At 35.8% G+C, this 14,152-nt stretch overlaps 1 protein-coding gene across 1 annotated transcript; it reads right to left on the bottom strand.

Annotated features, from left to right (window-relative positions):
* Positions 1 to 559: 559 nt before the first annotated feature.
* On the bottom strand, positions 560 to 2,691 carry FSCB (fibrous sheath CABYR binding protein). Its single transcript, XM_019924302.2, is given in 4 exon segments — positions 560 to 1,701; positions 1,704 to 1,818; positions 2,172 to 2,267; positions 2,269 to 2,691. Coding segments are annotated over 4 exon segments (1,776 nt in total).
* Between the last annotated feature and the right edge of the window lie 11,461 nt (positions 2,692 to 14,152).

The following is a 14,152-nucleotide window of genomic DNA, read 5'->3' as shown; positions in this document are numbered from 1 at the left end:
AAAAACAAAATGGCTGAAGAGAATATTTTACCCTTGTCAACAAGGTTTAGTGTAGAAAGTATGTTTTAATTATTTCAATTATAAACTTACTTCATTTCAAAATAGACATTTTAGGGCTTCCCTGGTGGCGCAGTGGTTGAGAGTCCGCCTGCCGATGCAGGGGACACGGGTTTGTGTCCCGGTCCGGGAAGATCCCACATGACGCGGAGCGGCTGGGCCCGTGAGCCACGGCCGCTGAGCCTGCACGTCCGGAGCCTGTGCTCCACAACGGGAGAGGCCACAACAGTGAGAGGCCTGCGTACCAAAAAAAAAAAAAAAAAAAAAAACACAGATATTTTATACACTTTAGATTTGAATAAAAATAGCACAGTAATTTTAAATCACTAGTTGTTATTGCTCATTTTCCAAACTGCAGTCCACATGCTGGGATTTCCTTTCACTTCCCTCTTCACAAAGCTACCTGCAAGCACCTACCCTTTTCTAAAGTATGTACTTCCCAGAGCCACCTGTCTTGATTGCTAGCTTAGTTATGACCTGACTACAGCTGAGGAGGAGGCCCCTATTCCAGTGCTATATGGACACCCTTTATTTTAATCGAAATCTCTTCATTCTTGGTGTCAGATGAATCTTCAGGAACTGTATCCCATTCTAAAGGCTCTTCAGATTTTGGCTTATCTTCCAAAACCCCTGATCCTAATTTTACCACCAGGACGTCCGCTGCCTGGGGAGACTGATAAACCCTAGACACATTCTCTACCAGAGCTTCATCTGCAGGTGTTTGCTCAGATGGTGGAAGCAGAACTTCAGCAGAGGTTTCTTTTACAGAGATTTGTGTAATAAAGGACTCTTCAGCTAGTGAAGACTGTTTGTCAACAGAGAACATTTCCGAAGTAGTTTCTTCAGTTGATGGAAGCTGAAATTCAGCGGGGGCCTCCTCTGCAGAAGCCTCCTCTGCTGGTAGAGGTTGAAGTTCAGCTGCAGCCTCTTCTGCAAGGGTCCTCTCAGCTGGTGGAGACTGAACTTTGGTGGAAACCTCTTCTGCAGGGGTGTCCTCAGCTGGCAGAGACTGAACTTCTTCTGGGACCTCTTCTGCAGAAGTCTCCTCAGTGGGTGGAGACCGAATGTTGGCAGAGGACTTCTCTGCAGGGGCCTCCTCAGCTGGTAGAGACTGAAGCTCAGCAGGGGCCACCTCAGCTGGAGGAGACTCAGTTTCAGCTGGGGCCTCTTCTGCAGGGGACTCCACAGCTGGTGAAATTTGAAGTTCTGGGACCTCTTGTGTAGGAGCGTCTTCAGCTGCTGAAGGCTGAACTTCAGCAGGAGGCTCTTTTAAAAGAGTCTCTTCAGCTGAGGTGGGCTCTACTTTAGCAGGAGCCTCATCTCCAGGAGGCTCTTCTGTTGGGGAAGGCTGTACTTCAACAGGAGCCTCTTCAGCTGCTGGAGGCTGAACTTCAGCAGAAACCTCTTCTGCAGTAATCTCCTCAGCTAGTGGAAGTTGCACTTCAGCAGAGCTCTCTTCTGCAGCGGGAGACTGTACTTCAGCTGGAACATCTTTCCCATCTTCTAAAAGTACTGGAGCATCATTTTTCGTTGGTGGAATAGATAAAACTCTGTTAATACTTTGCTGCCTAATTTCTTCGTTGTTACTTGTTGTGGGTTGAAATTCAGGATGTTCAGTAACAAAAATCTTCCCTGAGGATTGTGTTTCTGTGCACCTTCCTTTGACTTTGAAAACGGATTACTTGGCCAGCCAATAACCACTATTTCTGATTCACTAAAGTTTGTCTGCTCTTCCTTGTCTACTTTTTCTTTTGTTTTTTTCTTTTTTATTATGTGCTGTGAAGCTTGATTTTTTTTAACTTATCTATTTATTTATTTTTGGCTGAGTTGGGTGGTTTTTCTTGTTGCTGTGAGCGGGATTTCTCTAGTTGCAGCGAGTGGGGGCTACTCTTCATTGCGGTGTGTGGGCCTCTCATTGTGGTGGCTTCTCCCGTTGCTGAGCATGGGCTCTAGGTGCGCGGGCCTCAGTAGTTGTGGCACGTGGGCTCAGTAGTTGTGGCTCGTGGGCTTAGCTGCTCCACGGCATGTGGGATCTTCCCGGACCAGAGCTTGAACCCGTGTCCCCTGCATTGGCAGGCGGATTCCCAACCACTGCGTCACCAGGGAAGCCCTACTTTTTCTTTTTAAGGAATGTTCATCATTGTCCAGTCTCCAGTACAACTGGTCTGCTGGGATCTGTCTGTTTTGAGTTGAACTGAGTGTCTGTCTGCTTGGTGGAATTTCTACTTCCTGAACACTCTCTGGAAATTCAGGGGCTGCTTCTCCAATAGCTGGCTTTTCTTCAGGTACCACTGTTTCACAAACTGACTTGATTTCTTCTTCTTTCTCTTCTGCAGTAGTTTCTGTCTGCAGAGATTTATCAGTCATATCATGTACATGCTTTCTCTTTGTCCAAGTTTGCTGAAGTTGAGAAGATACTCTATGACATTCATAGTTGAATTTGCTCCCAGGAATATTACCAATACTAAGGGTACCTTTGGGGCCAGATGATTGTGGTATAGGCAAGTGTTTCTTTTTCTCTGTCACTTCAGTCTGCTGGGATTTATCTACCATTGGTTGGCTGGGTCATCTTCTCTTTCAAATTTCTTGCCTCCCTGCTGAGATAGGGTGATCAGATTCATCACTTTCTTCCATTTCTAATACTGGTAGAATTCAAACTTATCAATCTTCAAGTAATTAATCATCAAGAATGACAAATTTACCAAATAGTTAAGCCTTTGCCTTCCTCATTAAGTGTTGTTCTGTTGAACTACCTCAGAAAAAAGTAATTCATAAATTATGGCATTCTGTACTACACTCTTGTTGGATCCCACCTCACTTAGTAAGCATCTTTCCTGTTTAGTCTCTGGTATAACTTCTAGAAGTTTCCCTACAGGTCTATGATATCACTGCCAATTGTCCCTACAAGGTTCCATCAATGGTATACCCAGAACTTTTTAACCCGGTAAACACTCATGGATGCTGGCCACAAGTGAGAGATCTACAGTTTGAAACAGCAAGTTGAAAAAAGTGTTTGTCTAGCAGAGGAATATGAAGTAAACTCCAGTAATGCTGCTTTCTTGTAGTTGGAGTTGATGCTTTTGAACTTTCAATTCTGTCTATTTCATCCTACTGTCAAAGACCGTTATAATGCTGAATTCAGAATTCTGCAGCCTATTTTCAATTGTTGGAGAAAACAACTGGTAACGTATGTGTGGCATTGTTCTATCAATATATGTTTATATAATTTGATGGAAAGTTAATATTGTTTGAAAAACTTGAGTTCTGAGGTCTGTACCCATGTAAGTTCCTTTCTTATGTCCTTAGTATTCAGTAACCACAAGAGCCTACTATCAATGTGTGTATATATATGGCATGTTTGCCTTCTCAAACAACTTGAGATATTTTAATTTTCAACTATTTCAGAAAATTGTTCCACCCAAGTTTGTCAAATAAAAGAATATTGAGTGTAAAGATATGTCAAGTGAAATAAAATGCAATTTTTGATGCAGTCACTATATACTCTGCTGAATAACCACATGGGAATGAATTCCCCAGTGAAGATGACAACTTTTAATTGAAGCTTTGAAAAAGAGGAATCCCAGTTAAGCAGACTGCAAATGGAATTATAATAGATTTAAAATATAAAAAAAAAACTTTAACATACATCACACAAAAATTTTACTAGAAAGATGGAGATTGGTCAAAAGATGTGCAAAAACATATTCCTTTAGTCTAAGGACAGTTAAAGAGAAAAATAGCCTTTAAAAAATGTAGTCACATGAGACAATATAATAAACATACCTAAACAATTATTATGACTTCATTAACCTAGGAATATTTTTAAATTTCTTTATGCTTATTGTCCCCATGAAATATAAAAGCATCATTGAATAATTCCCTTTGTCTGACATGCATTAGTCATAATTGTAGTTAGGTAATCTTAGCCAAATAAATAAGCACTTTACACATTCTTTGACCCAGTCCCTAAAGCATCCTCTATCTCTATTCAGGGATAGGTGAATATTTGTTGGGTGTAATTGGAGGAATGTGATTAGAAACCATACTGCTTGTCCTACATCTCCACTTGCTCTGCTTTCATTTTTGTCTATTCTGCTCCACTATGTTTTATCTTTCTAAGATTTAATAAAGTAAAGTAAAACAATAGTCATTTTACAAAAGTATTGGCATAAGTTTTCATCAGACCTGCTGTAGTTTGAAACCTAGGTTGTTTATCAACCACTTTGTGGTCTGGTGTTCCTCTCAATTGTATCTGTCAAACATTGCATGTATATTTTGCAATCAAGTTTATGACGTTATGTGGTATCTTCAAAGTCTATTATGTGGTATCTTCAAAGTCTATTTTGGGCCAACTCATAAGAAGAAATAAATGTCAAACCAACATTGCCTTAATTGGGTTAATATAACATTTCATGTACTGGATTAATTTTGCTGCATTAACTTAAATAAGATTTTGCCAACTTTTCCATAGACATAAACTCATTTTCCAATTCTTGCTATTTTTGTTTTCCCCTCCAAGAAATAAGAACTTGATCTTTCTTAATTACACACCAAACTATCAAAGTAAATAGCCTATTGCTACTATCTTATTCATAGAGGCAAATTAGTATTCCTAAATAATCAATCAATTAAAAATTTACTTGAGATCCCAAATAGAATTATGAGGGACTTCATAAAGCAATTTCTCATCATATTTTTTAAGATCCAGAAATGCTCCTTTTGTCCCACTAATCTAACCAACAATTACATTATTCAATCTGTCTGATCAATTTTGGGTTAGGTGTTTTAACCCTTGTTTAGGAAATCTCACATGATTCAGCTCTCTCCCCTTTACTTGGTTCACATCTGTTGTGGGATCAATTGTGTATCCCCAAAAGATATGTTGAAGTCCTAACCTGCAGTACCTCTGAATGTAACCTTATTTGGAAACAGGGTCTTTGTAGATGTAATCAGGGTAAGATGGTATCCTAAAAAGAGGAAACTTTGGACACAAAAAGACACATAGAGAAGATGGCCATATGAAGATGGAGTCTGAGATTACAGTTATGCTGCCACAAAGCAAGGAACACCTAGGATTACCAGAAGCTGAAAGAGGTAATGAAGGATCCTCCTTTAGAGGCTTTGGAGGGAGTATAACCCTGCTAATGCCTTGATCTGGGGGCTTTAAGCCTCTAGAACTAGAATACATTTCTGTTGTTTTAACCTAGTTTTTGGTACTTTCTTATGGCAGCCTGAGAAAAACAATACAACATTTCAGAGCCCCATGTTTTTTACTCCCACCTGACATGCTGTAGTTCTGACTCTCTCAATCTCTAGGACTAGTTTCTTTATTTCTGACTCAGGTTTGGCATTTAGTTTTATACAATGTTTGACCTATTTCTACAATCATAAAACCAGAGGGATTTGCTGAAAGGCCTCTCTCTGATAACTTGCATTTAATTTTACCAAAATCAAATTTGCTGACTGGTACTTAATTTCATTTATAATTATAATGACTTTGAAAACTATGATTTAGATAGCAGAGATATTTCAAATCAATGAAGACTAAATATCTAAACTGTGACCTATATTGCTTTGTTCTAAACTGACTAGATCAAATAAGATGAAATCTGAAAAAGGTCCATTGGCTATGACAACTACAAGGTCATTGGTAACTTGAGTAAGAGCAATTTCAGTGGAAGGGTGGGAAATAGAAGTGATAAAACACTAAAATTTCTGTGAATTATAAAGTTTAAAAATTAAATTGCAGAAAAAGAAAAAATAAGTGTAAAATATCACAAAGAGCTATACTTAATACACTAAAAGATTTTAGAAAATCAATATAAAAATAACACAATAGAAAAAATTTTAAGAACATGGATAGAAAACGTATAGAGGAAAAATAACTGACCAATAAATATATAAAAGAGATCCACTTTACTTCTAAAATTAAAATAATATCAATGTAAAATTAGCAAAGATTATTTTAAAGGTAATCTCCCCTCCCTTAAAACAAATGAGAGTATTATTAAATGGATGGTCTCCTACATTACTGACAGGAGTTTAAATTGATACAATTGTTATTCTGGAGAATTTGAAAGTAAATATCAAAAGTTCCTGAAACATGCATACCATGTGTCAACAATTCTGCTTCCAAGAAATTTAATTTTTGGAAATATTTATTCCCTCAAGAAATATTTACTGAACACCTATCTATTCCAGGGACAATTCCTACATGTTAGGGAAACAACAGAATACAAAAAGACATTGTATCCTGTCTTTATGACTCTCACAGTCTAGTGGGAGAAACTAAGTAAATAAGTAAAAAATTTGTGAAAATAATTTTAATTAGTTAAGAGGGAATATAATTTACCTAGAATAATAGGACCAGAAAAGGTTTATAGTAGATAGCATCTAATTGAGAAAGTATCCAAAGGAGTACCAGTAGGAAGAAATGCCATGTTCTAGGAACTATAAGAAATCTGCTGTGGCAAGAAGAAAGGCAAAGCAAACAAAGTAAATCATTTAAGAGATGTTCTTGAAGAAATAGATAACAGCCTGATGGTGCACTGATTTAGAGACTCTATGGTATTGTTATTTTGGACATAACCATTGTAAATACTTATGAACCTAATATCAAAGCACCTAAATATAAAAAGCAAATATTAAGAGACTTGAAGGGATGAGTAGACAGCAATACAATAATAGTAGGGAACTTGATTATATCACTTTCATTAATGGGTATATAATCCAGATAGGAAATTAATAAGAAAACATTGGAGTTGAATTACACTTTTGAACAGATGGACCTAACAGACATATATAAACATTCCTTCCAACAGCAGCAAAATAAACATTCTCCTCAAGCATACTTGGAACATTCTCCAAGAGAGATCATATGTTATCTAACAAAACTAGTCTTTAAAAATTTATGAAAATTGAAATGATATCTAGCATCTTTCTAACCACAATGGTATGAAATTAGAAATCAAGTACAAGAAGATAACAGCAAAATTCACAAATATATGGAAATTAAATATCATACTACTGAACAACCGATTGGTCAAAGAAGAAATCAAAAGGGAGATTAAGAATATTCTTAAGACAAATAAAAATGGAAATACAACATACCAAAATTATGGGATGCAACAAAAGAAGTTCCAAGGGGGAAATATATAGCAATAAACACCTAAATCAAAAAAGGAAGATCTCAAACAACCTAACTTTACACCTCAACAACTAGTAAAAGAATAATAAATATGAAGATAGCAGAAGAAAGAAAATAAGAAAGATCAGAACAGAAATAAAAACTAGAAAGACAATAGAAAAAATTAACGACACTAAGATGATTTTTTTAAAGATAAACAAAAGTGACAAACTTCTAGTTAGGCTGAGAAAAAAGAGAAGATTCAAATAAAATCTGAAATAAAAGAGGAGAGATTACAACTTATACATAGAAATACTAAGGATCATAAGAGACTACTATAAATAATTTTACACCAACAAATTGGATAACTTAGAAGAAATGACTAGATTAGTAGAAAAATAAAACCTACCAGGACTGAATCATGAAGAAATAGAAAATCTGAACAGATAAGGAGATTGAATCAGTAATTAAAAACCTCCAAACAGAGAAAAGCACAGAACTAGATGGCTTCACTGGTGAATTCTATCAAACATTTAAAGGGGAATTAATATCAATTCTCTCAAAGTCTTCCAAAAAATTTAAGACAGGAGAACAATTCCAAGTTTATTTTTATGAGGCCAGTATAACCCTATCACCATAGCTTGTCAAGACCCCTATAGGAAATGAAAATTACAGGCCAATATCCCTGATGAACATATAAGCAAAAATTCTTAACAAAATATTAGCAAACTGAATTCAACAGCATGTGTAAAGGATAACACACCATGATCAAATGGCATTCATCTCTGGAATGCAAGGATGGTTCAACACAGGCAAATCAAGAAATGTGATACAGCACACTAACAAAATGAAGGATAAAGATGCAGAAAAGCATTTAAAAACAACAACAAAAAACTTTAAAAAAACATATTTCCATGATAAAAGCACTCAACAAATTAGGTATAGATGAAAAATACCTCAACATTATAAAGGCCATATATGAAGCTAATAATATACTCAACAGTAAAAAGCCAAAGTTGTTGTTCTAATATCAGGAAAAAGACAAGGATGCTCACTCTCACCACTTCTATTCAACATAGTACTGGAAGTACTAGCCAAAGCAATTAAACAAGAAAAAGAAATAAACAGCATTCAAATTGGAAAAGAGGAAATAAAACTGTCTCTGTTTGCAGATGACATATTTTATATATAAAACCCTAAAGATGCCACCAAGAAAACCTTGTTAAAACTAATTTAAAAATTCAGGAAAGTTTCAGAATGAAGAAAAATCAACATGCAAAACTCAGTTGCATTCTTATACAATAACTATTAGAAAGTGAAATTAAGAAGATAATCCCTTTTTATAATTGCATCAACAATAATATACTTAGAAATAAATTTAACTGAGGAGGTGAGAGATCTGTACACTGAAAACTATAAGGAGTTGATGAAAGAAACTTAAGAAGACACAAATAAATGGAAAGACATTCCATGTTCACAGACTAGAAAAATTAATATTGCTAAAATGTTTATACCATGCAAGGCCATCTATAGCTTCAATGCAATCCTTATAAAAATTCCAAAGGCATTTTTCATGGAAATATAAAAAACAATGCTAAAATTCATTTGGAACCACAAAAGACCCAAAATAGCCAAAGCACTCTTAAGAAAGAACAGAGGTAGAGGTGTCAAACTTCATGATTTCAATCTGTACTAAAAAGCCATAGTAATCAAACACTGTGGGATTGACATAAAAAAAGATAAATAGATCAATGGAGCAGAATAGAGCCCAGAAATAAGCCTAAAGATATATGACCAGTTAATTTTTGACAAGGCACCAGGAATACACAGTGGGGAAAGGGTAGTCTCTTTAATAAGTGGTGCTGGAAAAACTAAATATTCACATGCAAAAAAAAAAAAAATTGGACCCCTATATTCCAAAATTACACTCACAAAAATTAACTTAAGATAGATTAAAGATGAACATAAGACCTGAGACCATGAAACTCCTAGAAGAAAACATGGAGATCAAGATCCTTGACATTGGTTTGGCAATGATTTTTTTGGATTTGATACCAAAAGCAAAAGAAAAAATGCAAAAATAAACAGGTGGAGCTACCTCAAATTAAAAAGCTTCTACACGACAAAAGAAGCCATCAATAAAATGAAAAGGTGACCTATGGAATGGGAAAAATGTATGCAAACAGTTTATTGAATCAGGGATTAATATTAAAATTATGTAAAGAACTCATACAACTTAGTAGCAGAAAACCAAAAAGCAAACAAACAAAAACCCAATTAAACAAGAGCAAAGGACTTTAATAACATTTTTCCAGACAGGACATACAAGTGGTCAACAGGTAAGCAGTATCTTTTTGGATCCGTCTCCTAGAGAAATGGAAATGAAAACAAAAATAAACAAATGGGGCCTAATTAAACTTAAAAGCTTTTGCACAGCAAAGGAAACCATAAACAAAGTGAAGAGACAACTTACAGAATGGGAGAAAATATTTGCAAATGATAAGACCAACAAGGGATTAATCTCCAAAATATACAAACAGCTCGTGCAGCTCAATATCAAGAAAACAAACAACCCAATCAAAAAATGGGCAGAAGCTCTAAATAGACATTTCTCCAAAGAAGACATAGAGATGGCCAAAAGGCATATGAGAAGATGCCCAGTGTCACTAATTATAGAGAAATGCAAATCAAAACTACAATGAGGTATCACCTCACACCCCAGTCAGAATGGCCATCATCAAAAAGTCTACAAATAATAAATGCTGGAGAAGGTGTGGAGAAAAAGGAACCCTCCTACACTGTTGGTGGGAATGTAAATTGATGTAGCCACTATGGAGAACAGTATAGAGGTTCCTTAAAAAACTAAAAATAGAGCTACCATAGGATCCTACAATCCCACACCTAGGCATATATCCAGAGAAAACCATAATTCAAAAAGATACATGCACTTCAGTGTTTACAATAGCCAAAACATGGAGGCAACCTAAATGTCCATCAACAGATGGATGGATAAAGAAGATGTAGTGTGTATATGTGTGTGTGTGTGTGTGTGTGTGTGTGTGTGTGTGTGTGTGTGTGTATATATATATATATATATATATATATACACACACACACACAATGGGATATTACTCATCCATAAAAAATGAAATAATGCCATTTGCAGCAACATGGATGGACTAGAGATTATCATACTAAGTGAAGTAAGTCATACAGAGAAAGACAAATACCATATGATATCACTTACATGTGGAATCTAAAAAAAATTATACAAGTGAACTTACAAAACAGAAATAGACCCACAGACATAGAAAACAAACTTATGGTTACCAAAGGGGAAAGGGAGAGGGATAAGGGTGGGATTAACATATACACACTACTATATATAAAATAGACAACCAACAAGGACCTACTGTACAACACAGGGAAATATACTCAATATTTTGTAATAACCCATAAGGGAAAAGAAGCTGAAAAAGAATATAAATATACATATGTGTGTATATATATATATATATATATATATATGTGTGTATAACTGAATCACTTTGCCATATACCTGTAACTAATACAACATTGTAAATCAACTACACTTCAATTTTTTTAAAAACCACTTATCATCAGCGAAATGCAAATAAAAAGCACAGGGAGACATTACCTTATACCTGTTAGGATGTCTATTCTCAAAAAGACGAGGTAGCAAATGCTGGAGAGGATATGGAGAAAAGGGAACTCTTTCACACTGTTGGTGGGATTGTAAACTGATACAGCCATTATGAAAATAATATTGAGGTTCCTCAAGAAATTAAAAATAGAATTACTGTATGATCCAGTAATCTCACTTCTGGATATATCCAAAGGAAATGAAATCACTGCCTTGAAGAGATATCTACATTCCCATGTTCATTTCAGCATTATTCATAATAGCCAAGATATTTTAAATTTTTTTCAACTGTGTTCAGCAACCTATGCACAAATTTATAGAAGAGTAGGAGTTTGATTGATGCAAGTTTTTTGGGTTTGCTAGGGTAGTGGAGCAAAGAGTGAAAAGGATCAAAGGGGTTAACTACAACCTAAGGCCAGATATGATAGGAAGTTAAGACAGGTATAAACTGAGGTGTAAGGAAAAAATAAAGGAGACTAGGGACTGAAACTCAATGAACAAGCGTAGTGGGAGCAAAGGAATGAGAAAATGGAAAAGATAGGAACAAGTGGTGAGAGGGTGGGAAGCTATAATTTAAGATTAAAAAAGGAAAAGTAATGTTGGCTTACAATAAAGCCAAGGATATGATTGGGGTAGAAATAAGATGCAAGTCTCTAAATTTGAGGAATCCAAGGAATTTTGAGGTTAGACATTGAAATTTAACACTGAGTGACCCAAGTACAAGGAATGAGGATAATAACTCCAAGTCTGAAGCCAATGATTTCAGTGATTTTCAGAAGTATTAAGGAAGTCGATCAAGCACAGGAACAAGAAGCAATAGATTTTGCCACAGTCTGTTAGTAAGATCATCAATAAGTAAATACATTTTGTATAACAGTTAAGGGAACGATCAAAGCAGTCATGGGCTCCTCCTCCCCATCCCAAGGTGCTTGTGGTTTGAGGAAACAAGGGGCCTCCATTAAAGAAGGTTACAAGGAAAGTTATATCATCAGTTAAAGCAAAGAGATGGATGTAGCAGGCTATCAAAATATTGACAATGTATGGAAGTTTTCATTGGGGGGTAGAGAGATGCACAAAGTAAAGGGATTGAACTGGATGGGATCAAAGAAATATTAAAAGAGGAGAGAAGTCAAAAGTGTATGACCAAGATGGCCTTAATGCTCCCCTCAGCTTGACTAAATTTTAGACAAGTTTCCTCCTGACTCTAAGTCTCTGACCTCCATTTTCTTAGAGTAGTTTCTTTAGAAAACTTTGAAAATGTTTCCCCTGCCTCTTTGAAATGTAAATCTTTTAAAGACTCTTGCCAGTTTTACAATTCAGGGCTGTCTTTCTCGAGTACCTGGGAGCCATCCTTTTTTAATGCATTCCTCAAAGAAGATAGTGCCTCTTTTAGCTTCCATGGGAGGGTAGTAGCCTAGCTTTGGTGAGCAGTGGGTGCCTTGCTCCAAGTTGTAAAGCTATCCCTTGTCATGAAGATTTAAGAATCCTAGATGGCCTAAAATTCACCCAACCAATCTCTTAAAAATTATCCAGCCCGTTGTTTCAGTGGGGTTGAGTTCAGACAGCATTTTTGGTCTCTCACCTCTATTCCAATAGCCTTGAGTAAAGTCTTCCTTACCTGTTTAACTTTGTTTAGTACAATATTTTGCCTTGAAGGAGTAAAAGAATAGATTATACAGGGTAAGTTCAGTATGGATTGTGGCAAAACATATCAAGGATATGAAGCATTGTGAGATATTTTGGTCACAATGTTCTCAAAATATCTCTGATTAAAAAGTGTTCCATTGTAGGTGCAGACTGCAATGCCTTATTCTGGTAACCCTTATTTAATCAGAAGTTCTTCAACTATTTTTGCCCCACTCATCTTTCTACTAAGTGTTTATGGTAAAAAGACATACTGTATATAGGTCAGGTTTGATCTTTTAAGATATTATTTTTGTCATTATTATTTTACTAGAGGAAACACATAGCAACTGTAAATATAAATGACTAGTGATTGGGGTAGAAGGATAGTGGTCTTTTCTCTGGAGGTTTTTGCAATCCTTTACTTTTATAACAAGATGCCAATCAAGATATATATTTATATAGTTATATAGACAAAATACATGATCAATTCAATAAAAAAATTTCCAGAATATATCAGAGTTAGTACACAGAATATTATACAGAGATAATCAATGGTCATGCTGATTTTTCACAAACATTCAGAAATATTTATGTCTTCTGAATCTTCAAATTTTAAATTACATATAATTCTGATGTCTTTTGTTTGCCATTCTAGATCTTCTCTTCACTCTTGTACCCTACATTGTATCCCAGGAGCCTGGCCCAAATGGACTGCAACAATGGGTAACCTTGCTTTTTAAAATTTGGTTGCATTCAGCAAATGGAGTACACTTGGCAGGAGATCTGAAGGAGATAGAAGAGTGAGATTCCCCTAGCTCCTTCACTGAAGAGTTGCTTGGAGCTGACTGAGTCTCTCTGCCAAAGGTCATGGATCCTATAAGATCCTTTGCTTATAGCTCTCTTCATATAGCTCTCTCCCACCCTCTCTTTCTTTCCCTCTGTCTCTCTGTCTCTGTCTCTCTTGCTCTCTCTCCCTCTCTCTCTCTCCTCTCTTCCTCACTGTCTCTCTCTTCACTAAATTTTCCCCTGCCCCATTCACCTTAGGGATAGTAATGTTACTGTTTCATGATTTCCCTATCCTTCATGATTTCCCTTATACTCTGACCAGACTTTATAATTAGTTCCCCTATTAAACTCTACTGAAATTACCTAAATTTTGTATTTTCCTGTGAAGAATGATACATATATCATATAAATTTAGGGATCTGAGGATGTTATTATATCATAAACTTTGAAATCCTTATGTGGTATGTGGTTTAAATGTTTAAATTATAAACCCTGAATAATAAGAATGTATAGTTACCAAAACACTGCTTTCTCTAAATATTTCTGATAAATGGTAATTTGTTTTAGATCATACCCAAGTTTAGCTAAAGAAATAAAGGAGTGTGAAAGAAGTTAATGCCAATTCTTTTTAGTCCACTCACACAGGAAAATCGAGTTCAGTATTGGTTATCTTAACAATCAAGCTCTTAATAAACAGGCTACATTATGTGGGTCAGAGGGAGGGGTTTTAGTGACGGAAGTCATCTCCCTTATTCCCTTCCCTAGTCCTACTACAGCGATCCAGAAGTTCTCCTTTGGGATGGATACAATTTAGCAATGGAGAGGATACAACTGGATACAATTTAGCAATGGAGAGGAGAGTAGTAATTCCTTTGCAGCCATGATATAGTTGT

Source organism: Tursiops truncatus, chromosome 2 (assembly GCF_011762595.2).
Source record: "Tursiops truncatus isolate mTurTru1 chromosome 2, mTurTru1.mat.Y, whole genome shotgun sequence".
In the NCBI taxonomy this organism is placed as follows: domain Eukaryota; kingdom Metazoa; phylum Chordata; class Mammalia; order Artiodactyla; family Delphinidae; genus Tursiops; species Tursiops truncatus.
Note: the sequence above shows the minus strand (reverse complement) of the source record. Positions and strands in the feature narration are given on the sequence as shown.